Below are 20,468 nucleotides of genomic sequence, written 5' to 3'. Positions count from 1 at the left end.
GCATATAGATATTCTGAGAATTTTGTAAGCTTGAAGTGCATGAGCTTGTTAACTTTCATTATTCACATAGCATCCAGAAACACCATGAATGGAACGTATCCATTAGCCGAATGCTTTCTTCTCTTGCTTTCTCCCAACACTAGAAGGCCTGGTGAAGGTTTCTAAGTGTACATCACTCTGAGACCATTTGTTACATGTGATTTGTGAGCCGTGGCTCTCTGCAGTCCATTCAGGCTGACCTGACATAGATTTCCAGCCGGGGGATTGGTCTGGGAACTATGGTACATGTTCGCGTTTCATCATCCCATTCTCTCTTGGGATGTGGGCATCACTGGCTGGCCAGGATTAATTGCCCAAACCTTGTTACCCTCGAGGGTGTTGGTGTGCTGCCTTTTTGATCTGCAGTCCATGCGCTGTGTAGATAGACCCACAATGCTGCTGGCGGGGGTGGGTGTGTTCCAAGATTTTAACTGGGATTCTATACAAAGACATGGCAAACCTGATGGACTGACCAATTTTTTTTTCCTCTATTAGAGATGTTTCAGCCTGTCCCCACTTAATTAATCTTCAAGAAGCAAGGACAATTGAGAAAAACCTCTGGGGAATTCCTGTCTTGACTCCATTAGGCAGTAAAGCTATAGCTCACAATGAGTGAACCTACAAAAGCTCTGAATATTAGCTAATGTACAAGTTAGCTTTGAGAACTTGCACTGACCTCTCCCCAGAACTTGGGCAGCTTCCTGTTCAAAGGCGCTCGTTGAGTCTATTCTTGTCTTTGATAGAATTATGGAATCCCTTCGGCCCAGCAAGTCCACACTGACCTCAGAATATCTCACCCAGACCCATTCCCCTTCCTATTACTCTACATTTACCCCTGACTAATGCATCTAACCTACACATCCCTGAATACTATGGACAATTTAGCATGGCCAATTCATTTACCCTGCACATCTTTGGACTGTGGGAGGAAACACGAGGAGACACGAGGAGAATGTGCAAACTCCACACAGTCACATGAGGCTGGAATTGAACGGGGTCCCTGGCGCTGTGAGACCGCAGTGCTAACCAGTGAGCCACCATGTAGTGTGCCTTTCTACAACATGACTGAGAGGATATTCTTCATAATATCTAATCTCTTCTGTTTGCCTGAGGATTTTGTGACTCCAGCTACTCACTTAGCCATCAGTCTCTTATTCACTGCTAGCCCCCTCGATGCCTTCCACTGCCTCTAATTTGTTGAACATCTAAAACTAGATGAGCACAAATGTCCTTTTTAAATGTGGGAAGTCTGAAGCCAATGGTCCTTCTCACACAACAAGAGACCATCAAAAAAAACCAACTTGTTCCACGTTTGGGGATTTTTTTTAGTGGATGAGAGCTTTGAGGTACAAGAGCAGAAGTTCCACTTTCTAGACTTTTAATTTCAAGAATTAAACACAGTTACGTTGGATCAGTTTTCTGTTTGTATACCACAATGTACTAGAGTTATCAATGTTTGTTCCAGTGGACAATATGAACTCAGTTTACCCCAGCAAATATCTTCGCGATTGGAAACACTTTTGGAATGCTGCATTCAATTCTGGTCTCCCTGCTACAGGAAAGATATTGTTAAGCTTGAAAGGGCGCAGAAAAGCTTTACAATGATGTCACTGGGATTGTAGGGCCTGACATATAGGGAGAGGACAAGTGAGTTGGGCTACTTTCCCTGGAGTCTCGGAGGCTGAGGGGTGCCCTTTAAAGAGGTTCATAAAATTATGAGGAGCATGGATAGGGTGAGTTGACAAACTCTTTTTTTTTTTCCCCAGGGTACGGGAGTCTAAAACTTGAGTTTAAGGTGAGAAAGAAAGATTTAAAAGGGACCTAAGGGACAACTTCATGCAGAGGGTTGTGCGTGTGTGGAATGAGCTGCCAGAGGAAGTGGTTGGAGGATGGTACAATTGCAACATTTTAAAAGGCATCTGGATGGGGACATGAATAGGAAGGGTTTAGAGGTATATGGGCCAAATGCTGGCAAATGGGACTAGATTAACTTGGGATATTGGTCAGCATGGACAAGTTGGACCGAAGGGTCTGTTTCCGTGCTATACGTCTCTGTGACTGTATATATTACTAGCTCTGTCTCAGTCCATAATTCTGTAAAGGTTTATGGATGGATGTACAATGGGACTTCCCAATGGATGGTCCTGGAGGATGATGCCTATGACAAGAAAGTGACATTTGAAACCTTGCTCTTTATCTCATCTTAACCTTAACCTTGAAAAGAATAGCCTCTGAATGCAGTGCACAATTGCTAAGTGCCTGAACTTTCTTCTCAATCGTATCAAAATTCTGCTGTGAAACAATTGGGACCAATATCTTAACTGGAAGGTAAAGGTGACATTTCATGAAGGGCTGTGTGACGTATAAATAGGGAGAATATTTATAGCTGTAGAGGAGTTAGCAACCACAGGACACCGATTGGAGATCTTTGGCAAAAGAGCCCCAGGAGGGAGATGTAAACTTTCTTTCGTACAGAAGCTTCTTGTAATCTGGAATTCTCCGCTTGGTGGAGTCGGGAAGCAGATTGAGTTGTAACATTTAAAGGGTATGGCACTGATTGGACACTGCTGTTGAATATCTGACACAGGCTTGATGATTCTCCTTCAGTGCTACACAATGCTATCTTTGTTTCTACATAGGACAGTACAGGCCCTTTGGCCCTCGATGTTGTGCCGACCTTTTATCCTACTCTAAGATCAGACTGACCTACATACCCTTCACTGTACTATCTTCTATGTGCCTATCCAAGAGTTGCTTAAATGTTCCTAATGTATCTGACTCCACTACCACCGCTGGCAGTGCATTCCACACACCCACCACACTCTGCGTAAAGACCTACCTCTGACATCTCCCCTAAACCTTCCTCCAATCACCTTAAAATTATGCTCCCTCTTGATGGCCATTTCTGCCCTGGGAATAAATCTCTGGTTATCTCCTCTATCTATGCCTCTCATCATCTTGTACATCTCTATCAAATCACTTCTCATCCTCCTTCACTCCAATGAGAAAAGCCCTAGCTCCCTCAACAATTCCTCGTAAGACACGTCCTCCAGTCCAGGCAGCATCCTGGTAAGCCTCTGCATCCTCTCTAAAGCTGCCACATCCTTTCCATAATGAGGCAACCAGAAGTGAACACATTATTTCAATTGTGGTCTAACCAGGACTCTCTAAGAGCTGCAGCATAACCTTGCGGCTCTTAAACTCAATCCCCCTGCTGTTCTTCTTCCTTCTGTTTCTCTGCCTTCCTTTTTGAAGAGCATCAACTCCCTCACTGGGGAAGGTCTACATGCTAACACCTTCTAATACTTCTTCTCCCAAGTGGCTATATCTATCTGATAACTTTGACAGGGAGGGGAATGTCTGGATGCACCAGCTTTTGTTGCTGCTCCCTAATTGCTCTTGAAGTAAACGATAAGCTGCCCTCTTGAACCACTGAAGTCCTTTTTGTATGGATAGACTGATGACGCTATTAGGAAGGGAGCTTCAGATGTGCGATCCAGTGACAGTGAATTGATGCATTTCCAAGTCAGGATAGTGAGTGGCTTGGAGGGGAACTTACACATGGTAGTGTTCCTATGCATCTGCTGTCCTTGTCTTTCTTGTTGGACGTATTTGTGGATTTGGAAGGTGATGCCGCTCACTTGGTGGGTTGCTGCAGTGCACCACGTACTGATGGTGGCGAGCATGTTTAATGGATGAGCTGTCAATCAAACGGGTTGCTTTGTCCTGGAATGTTTGGGAGTTCAACCACTGGGACTTAATAGCAGATTATAATGCTGTTCTTCCTTTGACCTCTGCACGAGACCATTTATGAAATGTCTGCCTTCAGTGGTTGCGTGAAAATTGGGACCAAAGATTCCAGCAAATTCCACTACCCCCTTCTCCACTCCTGTATATCTCTTCCCGCACCCATTTCCTCTAATAACAAAGTCAGTGCAGCCTTTCGGACTTCTATTGTCCCAGTCTTGGGTGAAGTTAACTAATCGTGTGATGGACTAATAACCTGAAACATGAACAGCTTGACTGCCCAGAAGTGGAAGTTTTGAGGGATATCTGGAGTTTGTGCAATGGCTTGAAATGTGACAGTGAATCATTCGCTGATTTTACAATTTTCGCATTCTCTCTCGCACGCTGTCTCTCTCGCACATCTGTGCGCACACACTCTCACATATTAGATATATATCTCATTGGAACAATTTTTTAACATGTTAGTTAAGTTCAGGTGTTTTCTGTGATTGATAGGAAACCATTTCCTGGACAACACTTATTCAATGAATGCTATCACTAGAACAGATGCCAATTTATGTGATTATTGGTGGCTATGGTGTACGAATTGGCTGTCACTGTCCCTACACGGTGTGATCACATTGTAAAAGTGCAAAGTCTCCAAGCCCACCTTGAGAACCAGAAATTCCAGATTCTAGTCTCCCCCAGAACGACTTGACTTTGTAAAGGAGCATTCATGACTGAGTGAGTGTGCCCAACTTTGGAAAGTTTTGCAGGTTATCCACATGTACCCATGGCAGTCGGTCAAATCAGGAGAGATTACTCATCAGCTGTGCTTGATATGGAGTGCTGCCCTTCAAGGTACAATTACTTCTGCTCTCAAAAGAAAAAACCGTACCTAATGTCCATTCCGGCTCATTTCTAATAACAGACAGAGTCATCGAGATGTACAGCACGGAAACAGATCTTTTGGTCCAACTCTTCCATGCCAACCAGATTATCCTAATCTAATCTCGTCCCATTTACCAGCACTTGGCCCATATCCCTCTTAAACCCTTCCTAATCATATACCCATCCAGATGCCTTTTAAATGCTGTAATTGTACCAGCCTCCTTCACTTCCTCTGGCAGCTCATTCCATACACGCACCACCCTCTGTGTGAAAAAGTTGGCCCTTAGGTCTCTTTTATATCTCTTCCCCTCTCAACCTAAACCTATGCCCTCTAGTTCTGAATTCCCCCACCCCAGGGGAAAGACCTTGTCTATTTACCCTATCCATGTCCCTCAAGATTTTATAAACCTTTATAAGGTCATTCCTCCGCCTCCAACGCTTCAGGGAAAACAGCCCCAGCCTGTTCAGCCTCTCCCGATATGGGTAGGCAACTCCTATTTTCCTGGTTCTGAAATATTTTGGGCTAGCATGAAAGGTGCTATGTAAATGCAAGTTTGTACAGGAAGACATTTTCAGGTTTCAACGGCAATATACTGGAAGGGGCCTTTGCACATAAGAATAGCTTCTACTACCAGTCTGCCCTTCTTTCGGCAGAGGTGAGTATTCCAACATGAGAGTGATGAGCCATGTGATCGGAAAAGCGAAGCAATTTTTAGCCTAAATTAAGCGTGAAGAATCAGCTACAAGATGTCTATTTATAATTTCACAGAATGGCTTCACAGTTTCAATGTTTTCAACTTTTGGCAATGCACAGGACGATATTTAAAGCTGCATAAACGTTTATTGGGAGATTGGTCAGGAAATGGACGCTGTGAATCTTTGTGTTCACTTACTTGTTCCATGCACACAGAAGGAAACCGAGGGAGACTCTGTGGTTTGTCCATACTGTATTATCAGAATGCTCTTGCACATCGCTGGCTCAATACTTAAACAGTTTCCAAATGAAGCATTCTGCATTTGGGTATTGACTCATTGTTAAATCAAATTGGCATCAAGTGGTTTAAGTATCAGGTTGAGCTCATTTTTGCTAATGAAACGGCGCAATGGGATCAATGAGTATTATGATATGGTCTCTAAACCTTAGTGAAACTCAGACATCAAGCTGCATGGGCCGTCTTTGCCACTTACGTTCATCCTGATAGATAGCAGCAAAGATAATGACCATAGTAGTAGGCCACTCAGCCCATCGCCTGTGCTCCACCATACAATGAGATAATTGCTGATCATTTGCTGCCTTCATCCCCATAAACCTTGATTCCCTTACTGATTTGGAAATCTATTGTCTCTCATGCCATCAGGTGTATTTCAAAACAATAAAATACATGCATCAGTGGTAGGTTAGATTTCTATGAATGTAGTGACATTGTAAACAAATGTGAGATGGCCAAGTGCACTATAAATAACATACAACAGACAGAAGAAGGTTCTTTCTGTTCATTTTGAGAACAGCTAAAGAGAAATGTTGAACTTGAGTGGTGGAAATAGATGATTTCCTATTCTCACCCCTATCTCCACAAGTGTGAATATTGGGGTCAGTTTTTCAATGTAACCACGACCCAATGTCTATCATGAAACCCCACAAGCAAAAGATCAAAAGATCTTTCCTCATGGTATTGTTGCTGGACTGGTCATCCAGAGACCCAGGTAAAGTTTTGGGGACCGATTGTCGGGAGAATCCCATCTGGGTCACTAATGTCCTTCGGGGGGGGGTGGGGGGCGATATTTGCAATCCTCACCTGGTCTGGCCTACAACTGACTCCAGACCCATGGTAATGTGATTGACTGTTAACTGCTCTCTGGGCAGTACATGCTGGACACACTCATCTCATGAATGTTTGTTTTTTTAAAATTCATTCTCTGTCTGGGTACATGGGTTAAGAACAAACACTTGAGAATGCAGATTAACCAATTGAAATTTCCCATGTGAGTCACTTTCAGCAAGCGAGTGACAGAAGATATTATTTTTGTTTTATTTACAATTTCCCATTATCCAGCTGACCACCCATGGTTATGATTCTGTCCTGCCACTATTTTTAGTGTGGCATTTGAAGACTGAATAGTATTGGACACTGTAAATATGTCTTTTATAGGGCAGCTAACCATGATTATGAAGAAGAGTTTTTTTTTAATACATAAACAAGATGTGGAAATCATTGGCTAGGCCAATATTTTTTTTCTTTTTCTCCCTTTTTCTTTTTTTACCTTCAGAGTCAGTCCCCTAGACTGAGGGGATTCGAATCTCCTTGTTATATAATTCTTTACTTTCTTCTTAACCCAACCGCAGTTAGGCGGTAGTGCTTATATTTTCCCCAGCACCCATGTTGTGTGTGTACAGGTGTGAGACACAGTGAAAGACAATAGTATAAATCTTTATTCAATTTCCACCACCAGGAAGAAAGGAAACACCCGAGTGGCCAGTGACAAACGATGCCCTTCTCATCAAAGGGCAAGGCTGTGTGATCAAAAAAGTGAAGGGGAGGGCAGGGATTAAATGAAAATAGAGTTGGAAGGCCAGTATTTATTACTCATTCCCAATTGCACAGACAACAATTTAAGAATCAACTACATTGCTGTGCGCTTGGAGTCTCATGTAGGCCAGAGCCTAAGAGACATTAGTGAACTAGACAACAAACAACACGGTCACCATTAAACTAACTTTTTTAAACTTTTAATTAAATCTTAATTGCAGATTTTTTTAAAAAAATCAAACTTTTCCATCTGTCATGGTGAGAACAGTTCTGGATTGTTCCATCAGTAATGTTACAACTATGCCACTGCCTTCCATGAATAATATACAGCTGCAAGCAAATTTATTCTTAATGCTGCAAATCCTATTTTTGTTAACGATTTTACCAGCCAATTAACTCACTTAACTATCTCTCACTTGAAGAGTCCCTTCAGGAATTAATGATTGTGGTCATTTGATGATTCAAAACATGAGGACCCTGGGTCAACTTGTTGGTAAATGTTGTGAACAGGGGCTTCAAGATTAATTCTTGTGGTTTTTTTTTACAGCTCATGATTGTCTATTATCATGGATCATTGCCCTTATTCAATTGTCTACATAACAGTAAACATTTAATTTAGCATCTTTGTTTATCTTGAGATTTTTATTTTAAACCAATGCTTTGATCAAATTCCTATATAGTGGATGAATACTTTTTTCTCAGACAAAGCTGCAATCTTATAGTTTACAACATATGCTCTTGTAACAATTGACCATTGGCTTGGGTTTTGAGGGCCATAATTAGTTATTCGGCCCATCAAGCTTCTCTGCTGTCGAATCATGGCTGATATGTTTCTCAACCCTATTCCCCTGCCTTCTCTCTGTAACCCTTGATCCCCTTACTACTCAAGAACCTACCTATCTCTATCCTAAATACACTCAATGACTTGGCCTTTACAGCCTTTTATGGCCATGAGTTCCACAGATTCACCACTCTCTGGCTGAAGGAGTTCCTCCTCTTCCCAGTTCTAAAGGGTTGTGCCTTCACTCTTGAGTCCTAGTCTTTCCTACAAGTCCATGTCCACTCTATCTAGGCAACTCCGTATCCTGTAAGTTTCATTGAGATCCTCTCTCAACCTACTGAAGTCCATCACATACACTCCCAGAATCCTCAACTGTTCATCATTTAACAAATCCATCATTGCCAGGATCATGTAAACCTTCTCTGGACCCCCTCCAACGCCAGGTACATTCTTCCTTTGATTCAGGGCCCAAAACTACTCTCAATATTCCAAATGCAGTCTGACTAGAGTCTTATACAGCCTCAGCAGTACATTTCTGCTCTTGTGTTCTAACCCTTTTGAAATGAATGCTAACGTTGCATTTGCCTTCCTAATTACCAACTGAACCTCCATGTTAACCTTTAGAGAATCCTGAACTGGGACTCCCAAATCCCTTGTGCTTTAGATTTCTGAAGCCTTTCGCTGTTTAGAAAATAGAGTACACGTCTATTCTTTCCACCAAAGTGCATAACCTTACACTTTCCCACATTGTATTTTATCTGCCACTTCTTTTCCCACTCTCCTCGCCAGTTCAAGTCCTTCTGCAGCCTCCCCACCTCCTCAGTACTACCTGTCCCTCCCACTTATTTTTGTCATCTGTAAACTTGGTATATAGACCATGTCCACCGGCTTGCCTTTGTTTAACGCCATTACTGAACATTATGTTGCTGATTTCATCTATTATTTTCCTAACTATCTGTGACCTCTCAGTGACCCTTCATGTGACCCAAAATGTTAACTATGATTTCTTTCCGCAGATGCTGCCAGACCTGAGCTTTTCCAGCAATTTCTGTTTTTGACCTTAATTTTCAGCATCCACTGCTCTTTCGGTTTTTATTAGTTTGAATATTTAGGAGGGTGTGAGCAGGCGAAGGAAGATGTTGCAAGCATTAGTGAGCATGGTAGATTAGCCCCCTTGGTAGGAGATGGGTGCAGTAGCAGGTGTATAACAGAGGATGGTGGCATGTGCCCTGGCAGAGCACAGAAGGTCATTGATTGTCCTGCATTGCTGGGAATTTCCCCAAATCATGGAGACAGCGCTGACCTGGATGGTATAATGAGATCGGGCTGGCATGATGTAATGGCATGTTGTCCCTGTCAGTCCTGAGGAAAGAGGATGATCCTTGTCTGTACCATCCCATTCACCAGAACTCTGCTGCCAACTTGCCTCTCCACCTTCTGAGGGTGGGGTTGGGGGGGGGCGGTTACCTTTCAGACGATGGGATGTTGTAGACTCGCTCCACACCAACCCCAATTGACTTGACACATGGCACTGGTGCCAGGAGTCCCAGGATGCCCTGGCAGTGACACGTACTTCTGCCGCTGATGATGAAGAAGATAGAATGAGCTAGGTGCTAGAGAAGAATAGTGTCTAGATTTTAAAAAAAGATTGAATTTTGAAGAATATTGTCAGAATAGGGCTCATGGAGTGATTAAATGCAAAGTCACCATAGTCATAGAGATGACTGGTGGGGAGTTTAACCTGAGGATCACTATGGCTCAGGTGGGGGTGGGGTGGGGGGGGGGTTGAGTTTGAGAAGGTCAGGCTTTCATGGTAACTTCGGTTAGTGTGGGAATCAAACCCATGCTGACAGAGAGAAATCTTTATGAAACTTGCCAAAGTTGACAATTAGGTCAAGGATCTAAGTTTTACCAGAGATCAGCAATAAAACAAGATACGAAATGGCCTTGCTGGTCTCCTCAGTGTCAATACAGTCAGGCATCCGCTCTAATTATACACAAGGGAATGGCCCAAAGAAAACATTGTTTCGGATTGAGGTCTCTGACAGCCCAGTGGTCAATAAACTCAAGTGGTGCTTCTACCTCTTTTGTTCTTTCCCGTTGAGATATTTTCTAATCAGCTGTTCAGAGCAGGCAGGAGTTTAACTCAGGCCTCCTGTCCTAGAGGTGCAGTAAGTACCACAAGAATCGCTTTTCGTCCATTTACTGTCACCAGCTTCCAATTTCACTATCCAAGCTAATTGTTAAAAAGTCTCTGCTGACCTTACACTAATCGCTTCATTTGAACAGTCACAGGTAGGCAGAGTCATACAGCGCAGAAACTTACCCTTCGGTTCAATGTGTCCATGTCAACCAGGTTTCCCAAACAATGGGGAGGCAATGGCCAAGCGGTATTGTCGCTGGACTGTTAATCAAGAGACCTAGGCCATGTTCTAGGGACCCAGGACACAGCAGATGGTAGAATTTGAATTCAACAAAAATCTGAAATTAAGAATCTAATGATGATCATGAATTCATTGTCAATTGTTGCAAATAACGCATCTGGTTCACTAATGTCCTGTAGGGAAGGAAACTGCCAATGTATGGTTATCCACTTTGGTGGCAAGAACAGGAAGGCAGATTACTACCTAAATGGGATCAATTTAGGTAAAGGGGCAATACAATGAGAGCTGGGTGTTCTTGTACACCAGTCAATGAAGATAAGCATGCAGGTACATCAGGTAGTGAAGAAGGCTAATATCATGCTGGCCTTCGTAACAAGAGGGATTGAGTATAGAAGTGAAGAGGTTCTTCTGCAGCTGTACAGGGCCCTGGTGAGACCACACCTGGAGTACTGTGTGCAGTTCTGGTCTCTGAATTTGAGGAAAGACATACTGGCGATTGGAGTGCAGCGTAGGTTCACGAGGTCAATTCCTGGAATGGCAGGACTACCTTACGCTGAAAGACTGGAGCGACTGGGCTTGTATACCCTTGAGTTTAGAAGACTGCGAGGGGATCTGATTGAGACATAAGATTATTAAAGGATTGGACACTCTGGAGGCAGGAAACATGTTTCCGCTGATGGGTGAGTGCCGAACCAGAGGACACAGCTTAAAAATACGGGTAGACCATTTAGGACAGAGATGAGGAGAAACTTCTTCACCCAGAGAGTGGTGGCTGTGTGGAATGCTCTGCCCCAGAGGGCAGTGGAGGCCCAGTCTCTGGATTCATTTAAGAAAGAGTTGGATAGAGCTCTCAAGGATAGTGGAATCAAGGGTTATGGAGATAAGGCAGGAACAGGATACTGATTAAGGATGATCAGCCATGATCATATTGAATGGTGGTGCAGGCTCGAAGGGCAGAATGGCCTACTCCTGCAACTATTGTCTATTGTCTATTATCCTTACCTGATCTGGCCTGCATGTGACTCCAGACCTGCAGCAAATGTGGTTAACTCTTAACTGTCCTCTGGGCAATTAGGAATAGGCAGTGAATGCTGGCATAGCTAGCGATGTCCTCATCCCATCAATGAATTAGAAAAAAACTCAACTAATCCCACTTACCTGTATCTGACCCATGTCCCTGTAAATCTTTCACATTCATGTACCTATCCAAGTGTCTTTTTAAATGTTGTAGCTGTGCCTGCATCTACCACTTCCTTTGGTAGTTCATTCATATACCCTCAGGTCCATGTTTGATGCTTAACTGTGTGCAACTCATCACCACACCACCATCTTATACCTAAATGATGGTTAACCCCAACAAGTAGAACTAGACCAGGTTTGGGTCTGACTCACCCCCACTTCCTTTACAAATTTATACCTGCTCTGGTTTTACTCTTCCTTGGAGTCAACACAGGAATGAAATCAGACTGGGTGTGGAACTGATGCCTGACTTGAATGCTCCCCACTCCCTGTTTTTTGCTGCAGGTCAGTTAGGGTTAAAATTGGGGTTGTACTCCTGCTGTACCTGACCTGTCACAAATAGACATGTTGAATTCTGGACTAACCTCTAGAGAAACAGAAAGTTGTCTCACTCTGCAAGAATGTGCTGTTATGTACTGAATTTCTGCAAATTCACAAGAACCTCCTATGTGGCGTCCAGGTGTGAGACAGTAGATTTTGTAGCTTAAAATAAACCTGAGCAGAACAGTGTGACACATAATCATTCATTTTGTGAAGCTATTCAACATGATAAAGTACTACATAAATGCATATGTTGTTATTTTATGTTTCACTTTCATTCTCGTCTGTGCTGGCTCATGGAATATGCCAAAGGGAAAGATATTGCTTGGTGTGACCATCTTCATTTGACATTTAATTAATTACCGTTGCTGGATTCTCTTACTCATTCATGGACTATGGGTATCACTGGTTGGGCCACAATTGCTGTCCTTCTCGATTTGCCCCTTCATCTGAGTGGTTGGCTACAGCCATTTCAGATGGCAGTTATTAGCCAACCACATAGAACATAGAACATAGAACATAGAACAATACAGCACAGAACAGGCCCTTCGGCCCACGATGTTGTGCTGAACTTCTAACCTAGATTAAGTACCCATCCATGTACCTATCCAAATGCCGCTTAAAGGTCGCCAATGATTCCGACTCTACCACTCCCACGGGCAGCGCATTCCATGCCCCCACCACTCTCTGGGTAAAGAACCCACCCCTGACATCTCCCCTATACCTTCCACCCTTCACCTTAAATTTATGTCCCCTTGTAACACTCTGTTGTACCCGGGGAAAAAGTTTCTGACTGTCTACTCTATCTATTCCCCTGATCATCTTATAAACCTCTATCAAGTCACCCCTCATCCTTCGCCGTTCCAACGAGAAAAGGCCGAGAACTCTCAACCTATCCTCGTACGACTTCCTCTCCATTCCAGGAAACATCCTGGTAAATCTTCTCTGCACCCTCTCCAAAGCTTCCACATCTTTCCTAAAGTGAGGCGACCAGAACTGCACACAGTACTCCAACTGTGGCCTAACCAAAGTCCTGTACAGCTGCAACATCACTTCACGACTCTTGAATTCAATCCCTCTGCTAATGAACGATAATACTCCATAGGCCTTCTTACAAACTCTATCCACCTGAGTGGCAACCTTCAAAGATCTATGTACATAGACCCCAAGATCCCTCTGTTCCTCCACCTGACTAAGAACCCTACCATTAACCCTGTATTCTGCATTCTTATTTGTTCTTCCAAAATGGACAACCTCACACTTGGCAGGGTTGAACTCCATCTGCCACTCCTCAGCCCAGCTCTGCATCATATCTAAGTCCCTCTGCAGCCGACAACAGCCCTCCTCACTGTCCACAACTCCACCTATCTTCGTATCATCTGCAAATTTACTGACCCACCCTTCGACTCCCTCATCTAAGTCATTAATAAAAATTACAAACCGCAGAGGACCCAGAACTGATCCCTGCGGAACTCCACTTGTAACTGGGCTCCAGGCTGAATATTTACCATCTACCACCACTCTCTGCCTTCGACCGGTTAGCCAGTTTTCTATCCAATTGGCCAAATTTCCCTCTATCCCATGCCTCCTGACTTTCCGCATAAGCCTACCATGGGGAACCTTATCAAATGCCTTACTAAAATCCATGTACACTACATCCACTGCTCTTCCCTCATCCACATGCTTGGTCACCTCCTCGAAGAATTCAATAAGACTTGTAAGGCAAGACCTACCCTTCACAAATCCGTGCTGGCTGTCCCTAATCAAGCAGTGTCTTTCCAGATACTCATAAATCCTATCCCTCAGTACCCTTTCCATTACTTTGCCTACCACAGAAGTAAGACTAACAGGCCTGTAATTCCCGGGGTTATCCCTATTCCCTTTTTTGAACAGGGGCACAACATTCGCTACTCTCCAGTCCCCTGGTACCACCCCCGTTGCCAGTGAAGACGAGAAGATCATTGCCAACGGTACTGCAATTTCCTCTCTTGCTTCCCACATAATCCTAGGATATATCCCGTCAGGCCCGGGGGACTTGTCTATCCTCAAGTTGTTCAAAATGTCCAACACATCTTCCTTCCTAACAGGTATCTCTTCTAGCTTACCAGTCCATTTCACACTCTCCTCTTCTACAATACGGTCCCTCTCGTTCGTAAATACTGAAGAGAAGTACTTGTTCAAGACCTCTCCTATCTCTTTCGACTCAATACACAGTCTCCCACTACTGTCCTTGATCGGACCTACCCTCGTTCTCGTCATTCTCAGGTTTCTCACATACGCATAAAATGCCTTGGGGTTATCCTTGATCCTATCCGCCAACGATTTTTCATGCCCTCTCTTAGCTCTCCTAATCCCTTTCTTCAGGTCCCTTCTGGCTATCCTGTATCCCTCCACTGCTCTGTCTGAATCCTGTTTCCTCAACCTTATGTAAGCCTCCTTCTTCCTCTTTACCAGACATTCAACCTCTCTCGTCAACCAAGGCTCCCTCACACGACCATTTCTTTCCTGCCTGATAGGTACATACATATCATGGACACGTCGTATCTGCTCTTTGAAAAAGTTCCACATTTCCACCACATCCTTCCCTGACAGTCTCAGCTCCCAACGTATACTCCTCAAATCCTGCCTTACAGCATCGTAATTTCCCTTCCCCCAATTATAAAATCTACCTTGTTGTGCGCACCTATCTCTCTCTATAACCAAGGTGAAAGTCACAGAATTGTGGTCACCATCACCAAAATGTTCACCCACTAACAAGCCCACCACTTGTCCCGGTTCATTACCGAGTACCAAATCCAATATGGCCTCCCCTCTGGTTGGACAATCTACATACTGCGTTAGAAAAGCTTCCTGGACACACTGCACAAACACCGCCCCATCCAATCTACTTGATCTAAAGAGCTTCCAATCAATATTTGGGAAGTTGAAGTCGCCCATGACTACGACCCTGTGGCTTCTGCACCTTTCCAAAATCTGTTTCCCAATCTGTTTCTCCACATCTCTGCTGCTATTGGGGGGCCTATAGTAAACACCCAACAAGGTGACTGCACCTTTCCTATTTCTGACTTCAGCCCATACTACCTCCAGAGGCAGATCCCCCTCAAACTTCCTTTCTGCAGCCGTTATACCATTTCTAATTAGCAATGCCACCCCCCCTCCTTTTTTCCCACCCTCCCTATTCTTACTGAAACACCTGTAACCAGGAACCTCCAACAGCCATTCCTGTCCCACATCTATCCACGTTTCAGTGATGGCCACAACATCGTAGTCCCAGGTACCGATCCACGCCTTAAGTTCACCCACCTTATTTCTGATACTCCTTGCGTTGAAGTATACGCACTTGAGCCCATCTCTGTGTCCGCAAGTAGTCCCTGTCAGTGCTACCTTCTCCACAGCCTCCCTACAGTCTTGGGCATCCTGACAAACAGCTAACCTACTTGCTGGACTACAAGTCCGGATCCCATCCCCCTGCCAAATTAGTTTAAACCCCCCCGAAGAGTGCTAGCAAACCTACCCCCCAGGATATTGGTGCCCTTCTGGTTCAGGTGCAACCCGTCCTGTTTGTACAGGTCCCACCTTCCCCAGAATGCAGTCCAATTGTCCAAATATCTGAAGCCCTCCCTCCTACACCAGCCTTGCAGCCACGTGTTCAACTGCACTCTCTCCCTATTCTTTGCCTCACTGTCACGTGGCACCGGCAACAACCCAGAGATGACGACTCTGTCTGTCCTAGCTTTTAGCTTCCAGCCTAACTCCTTGAGCTCTTGAATGACCTCCCCACCCCTCTTCCTACCTATGTCGTTGGTGCCAATGAGCACCACGACTTCTGGCTGCACACCCTCCCCCTTAAGGATTCTGAAGACACGGTCTGAGACGTCTCGGACCCTAGCACCCGGGAGGCAACAAACCATCCGTGAGTCTCGCCCATGTCCACAGAACCGCCTGTCCGTCCCTCTAACTAGAGAGTCCCCTATAACTAGCGCTCTCCTCCTCTCCCCCTTTCCCTTCCGAGTCTCAGAGCCACAGACCCCTTCACTGCAGCTTACACCTGCAACGCTGTCCCCCCCAACAGTTTCCAAAGCTGTATATTTATTTTTTAGGGGAACGACCACAGGGGAACCCTGCACTGCCTGCTTCTTCCCCTTCCCACCTCTAACTGTTACCCAGCTACCTCTGTTCTCCGGCGTAACTATGTCCCTGTAGCTTCTATCAATCACCCTCTCAGCCTCTCGAATAATCCTCAGTTCATCCAACTCCAGTTCCAGTTCCCTAACTCGTTCGGTGAGGATCAGGATCTGACTGCATTTCCTGCAGACGAAGTCGGCAGGAGTATCGGTGGTCACCCCTACCTCAAACATCCTGCAGGAGGAACATTCCACTGCCTGCGCTGCCATGACTGTACACTTTCTCCAAAAACAAGAACACTGAGTCAATAACATTGAGTCACTTACCTGGGGTCTAGAACACACCCACTCAAATACTAATCACTTACCTTCCCGCCCAGCTATGCGCTCCAACCTCACTTCCGCTGCTCCCACTCAAATGACCGTTGGTGATTAAAAGGTGAGTATTTATACTCACAGTTCTCCTTCCCGGCTGCCCCTCTGTTTGCCGTCACTTCCTCTGCTGCTCCCGCTCTTTTTGTAAAGAGAGAATAAAAAACACCGCTGCCCGCTACAGGTAAGTAATTTTGAAACAAACTGTTTTACCTTAGCTGTAGTCTCCCGGGTTCGCCTTTACTCGGCCGCTGCTCCCACTCAAAATGCTCACATTGCTGAGGGTCTGGAGTCACATGCAGATCAGACAGGTAAAGATGGCAATTCCTCTCCCTAAAGGATTAATAAAACTGATTCTTCATGATTGGCTTAATTTCAGATTTTTTTCTAAATTTAACTTGAATTGCACCATTTGCCACAGTAGGATTCACTCTCACCCCAGCTGGTGAAGTGTGGCAGCACAATACGTTGCACCAATCCCCAAGGCTCCCTTTACAGAACCTATCAACTCTACCATCTAGAAGTACTAAAGCAAAAGGCACATGGGAATACCACCTTCCTCGATTCATCTGCCACACTAACTTAGAACTTTTTTTAACATCACTTCACTGGAGCTGGGTCAAAGTAGCAGAACTCCCTGGCTAACTGTATGTTACATGGCCTGCAGTGGTTCTTTACCACCACAAGCTTTCAAGAGCAGTTAGAGATGGACAGCAAATATTGGCCTTTTACTTGCTCACATCCCATGTACAAACATAAAAACAAAATACAATTCTTCTCCCTTGTTCATTATCCATATTCAAATATGATGTTTCGAATGAGATTATTTGAGTTCCCCTTTAACATGCACACAATACAATTGCTTTGTAGCCAGAGGGACCACCCATCAATAAGCCACCAGCAAGGAAGTCCCAATTCTCATTGCCTCTCAAACCAGTAAGGTCGCACAACTTTCATGAATTTATCTTCAAAAAGCCCCTACATTTTGTGACATCTGCCATCAGATGATATGTTTCATGTCAGCCTGGTCCAAGTAGGTGGCCTGTGCTGTTTGTTGATCATCCACTGTTATTCCCTCGGCTCAAGGAATTTTATCTGTGCCACTCGGTTTGGTATTTCGCCCAATTTCCTCTTCTAGGCGAGGAACACTGGGTGTCAGCAGTCCACCCCATGGAAGAGACATCAGGAAGAAGCCTGTTCTCCAGACAAATACACCAAGCCAGGGTAACTGTGAAGCTATCAGGAGCCAGGACTCTTCTCCAATCCATTGCCTCCCTCCTCCAGGGCAAGAGAGTCATAGAAATGTACAGCACGGTCTAACTCGTCCATGCCGACCAGATTATGAGGCCAATTGCGTTACCCCAAACTTTTATCTAAAATTTGGGAACTCCATACAGAAAATAAATCCAGTCTGAAATCATCATCTTCATATGGCTCATCTACAGATACTTCAAACTATTGGAGGTTTTGAGAGTGAATAGGGAGAAACTGTTTCCATTGGGTTGAAAGTCAGTCACTAAAGGACATTGATTGATTGGATGGAAACAGTGGTGTAGTGGGACTAGTCACTGGACTAGAGATGAGGAAAGCTGAAAATGTGTTGCTGGAAAAGTGCAGCAGGTCAGGCAGCATCCAGGGAACAGGAGAATCGACGTTTCGGGCATAAGCCCTTCTTCAGGAATCAGAGATGAGGAAAAGCTTCTTCACCCAGAGAGTGGTGTGTGTGTGGAATACTCTGCCCCAGAGGGCAGTGGAGGCCCAGTCTCTGGATTCATTTAAGAGTTGGATAGAGCTCTCAAGGATAGTGGAATCAAGTGTTATGGAGATAAGGCAGGAACAGGATACTGATTAAGGATGATCAGCCATGATCATAATGAATGGTGGTGCAGGCTCGAAGGCCAGAATGGCCTACTCCTGCACCTATTGTCTATTGTCTATTGACTGATTATTCAAAGAGCCAACCAATGTCTGGGGCAAGAGTTCATATTCCCACGATGGAATTACTAAACCTGAACTTGAAAGGTAGTCTCGATAATGGTGGCCATGAAAATGATAATTGTTGTAAGAACCTCATTCCTTTTTAAGGATGGAAATCTACTGTCCTTATCACATCTGGCCTTCATGTGACTCCAGAACCACAACAACCAGGTTTGTTCTGAAGTAACCCAAGGAGAAATTCTGTTCTAGGACAGTGAGCAGAGACTTGGTGGGACTTCTTGCTGATTTTTACCAATTATACCTCCCATTCTTTGGAGGGGAAAAGTAGAAAAGCAGCCAGATGATGAGAGTTTTGTTTTACATTGAGCTGTGATGGAAGCAGATTTGTTCTGATGTTTCAATTGGATAAATAGTTGAAAGTGGGAAAGGTTTTCTGAATTAAGTGGGGAGTGGTGGGGAAAGCAGAGTGTGGGATTAAATGGATAGCTTTTTCAAAGTACAGGCATCAATAAGATGAGCTGAATTGCCACTGCTTATGCTGTATGCATTGTAGACCATAAGCTGGAGAGTAAAAGTCTTTGTTTGTATAGACAAACGATATCGTGAAATCGTGGGAGCAAACTATATTTTCTAGAATTTAAATGAAAACCCAAAGAACTGAAGATGCTGTAAATCAGAAACAAAAACAGAAATTGCTGGAAAAGCTCAACAGGTTTGGCAGCATCTGTGGAGAGCTCTGAGGATCACTGGACCTGAAACACTAACTGATTTCTCTCCACAGATGCTGCCTGACCTGTTGAGATTTTCCAGCAATTTCTGGTTCTGTTTTCTTGTTCGGTTTGTTTTAACATAAATAAATATCCTCACCTTTTTCACAATGAATTTGATTGCATTGCATGTTTGTGCTCACCATTTTATACCAGTTCTCAGTGGTCCACCTCTTAAAAAATATTGTCTTTTCTGTTTTCACTCTGTAGCTTCAACGCTTGAAGAGGTCACTGTCCTTCAAGACAATCCTCAGAAGTAAAAGCGTTGAGAACTTTTTCCAGCGGTCCAACAGTGAAGTGAAATTTCCAGCCGAGATACTGCCTCCTCCACCCACTCCACCCCCAACACCGCCCACTGCTCTCCTGCCAGATGTATCACCCATCAATGAGCCACCAGCAAGGAAGTCCCACCAAGCCTCGTTACCTCTCAAACCAGTAAGGTCGCACAACTTTCAAGAATTTGTCTTCAAAAAGCCTACATTTTGTGACATCTGCCATCACATGATTGTAGGTATGTTTCATGTTAGTTGGGACATGCAACACTTCGGGTGGTGCTCACTAACGGAAAGCTGGAATTTTGAGATTCCGTGCAACATTCCTGGTCCACCAATGAACCATCATTGCATCCACAATTCATCATGAACAGTAACACTTATGCAGCAGTTACTTGGTGGCTGTATTTTCAAGACAGTCCTCAGAAGTAAAAGCATTGAAAATTACTTTCAGTTGCCCAACAGTGCAGTGAAATTCCCAGCAGAGGGAGTGCCTCCTCTGAGTCCAGCCCCCAAAGTGTCCAGTCATAGCCATGTTGTGGAGGTGCCGGTGTTGGACTGGGGTGGACAAAGTCAGAAGTCACACATCACCAGGTTATAGCCCAACAGGTTTATTTTAAATCGCAAGCTTTCAAAGCGCTGCTCCTCCTTCAGGTGACTTTACCTGACGATGGAGCAGTGCTGTGAAAGCTTGTGATTTCAAATAAACCTGTTGGGCTACAACTTGATGTAGCCAAGTGGCTAAGGTGATGGGTTAGAAGTCTGTGGGGGTTACGCTGCATTGGTTCAAATCCTGTTGATTATGGTTCCTGTTTTGCGGCTGAAACTAGAACTAGGGAGCATAGTCTCAAATTATGTGGGAGCAGATTTAGGACTGAGTTGAGGAGGAACTTGTTCACCCAAAGGGTGGTTAATCTTGGAACTTCCTGCCCAGTAACGCTACCTCCACTGAGTGTTTTTAAAGCAAAGATAGATTGATTTTTGAACAGTAAAGGAATTAAGGGTTATGGTGAGAGGCCAGTTCGGTGGAGCTGAGCCCTCAAAAAGATCATGATCGTGTTGAATGACCGAATAGGTTGAAGGGGC

General features: G+C 44.4%; 1 protein-coding gene across 2 annotated transcripts in view; it reads left to right on the top strand.

The window, feature by feature from the left end:
- LOC122539796 (SH3 and cysteine-rich domain-containing protein 2-like) overlaps positions 1 to 20,468 on the top strand; it is a 139,693-nt gene that overhangs the window by 50,176 nt on the left and 69,049 nt on the right. For both annotated transcript variants that reach the window (XM_043674858.2, XM_087977774.1), the window contains exon 2: positions 19,321 to 19,621. In XM_043674858.2, the coding sequence (XP_043530793.2) occupies positions 19,321 to 19,621 (301 nt within the window). The remainder of the gene's footprint in view (positions 1 to 19,320; positions 19,622 to 20,468) is intronic.

The sequence above is a fragment of the Chiloscyllium plagiosum genome, unplaced genomic scaffold (genome assembly GCF_037043375.1).
Source record: "Chiloscyllium plagiosum isolate Xiang-an unplaced genomic scaffold, Cpla_swu_hap1 HiC_scaffold_32, whole genome shotgun sequence".
Lineage (NCBI taxonomy): Eukaryota > Metazoa > Chordata > Chondrichthyes > Orectolobiformes > Hemiscylliidae > Chiloscyllium > Chiloscyllium plagiosum.
This window is presented reverse-complemented; position numbering and strand designations above follow the sequence as displayed.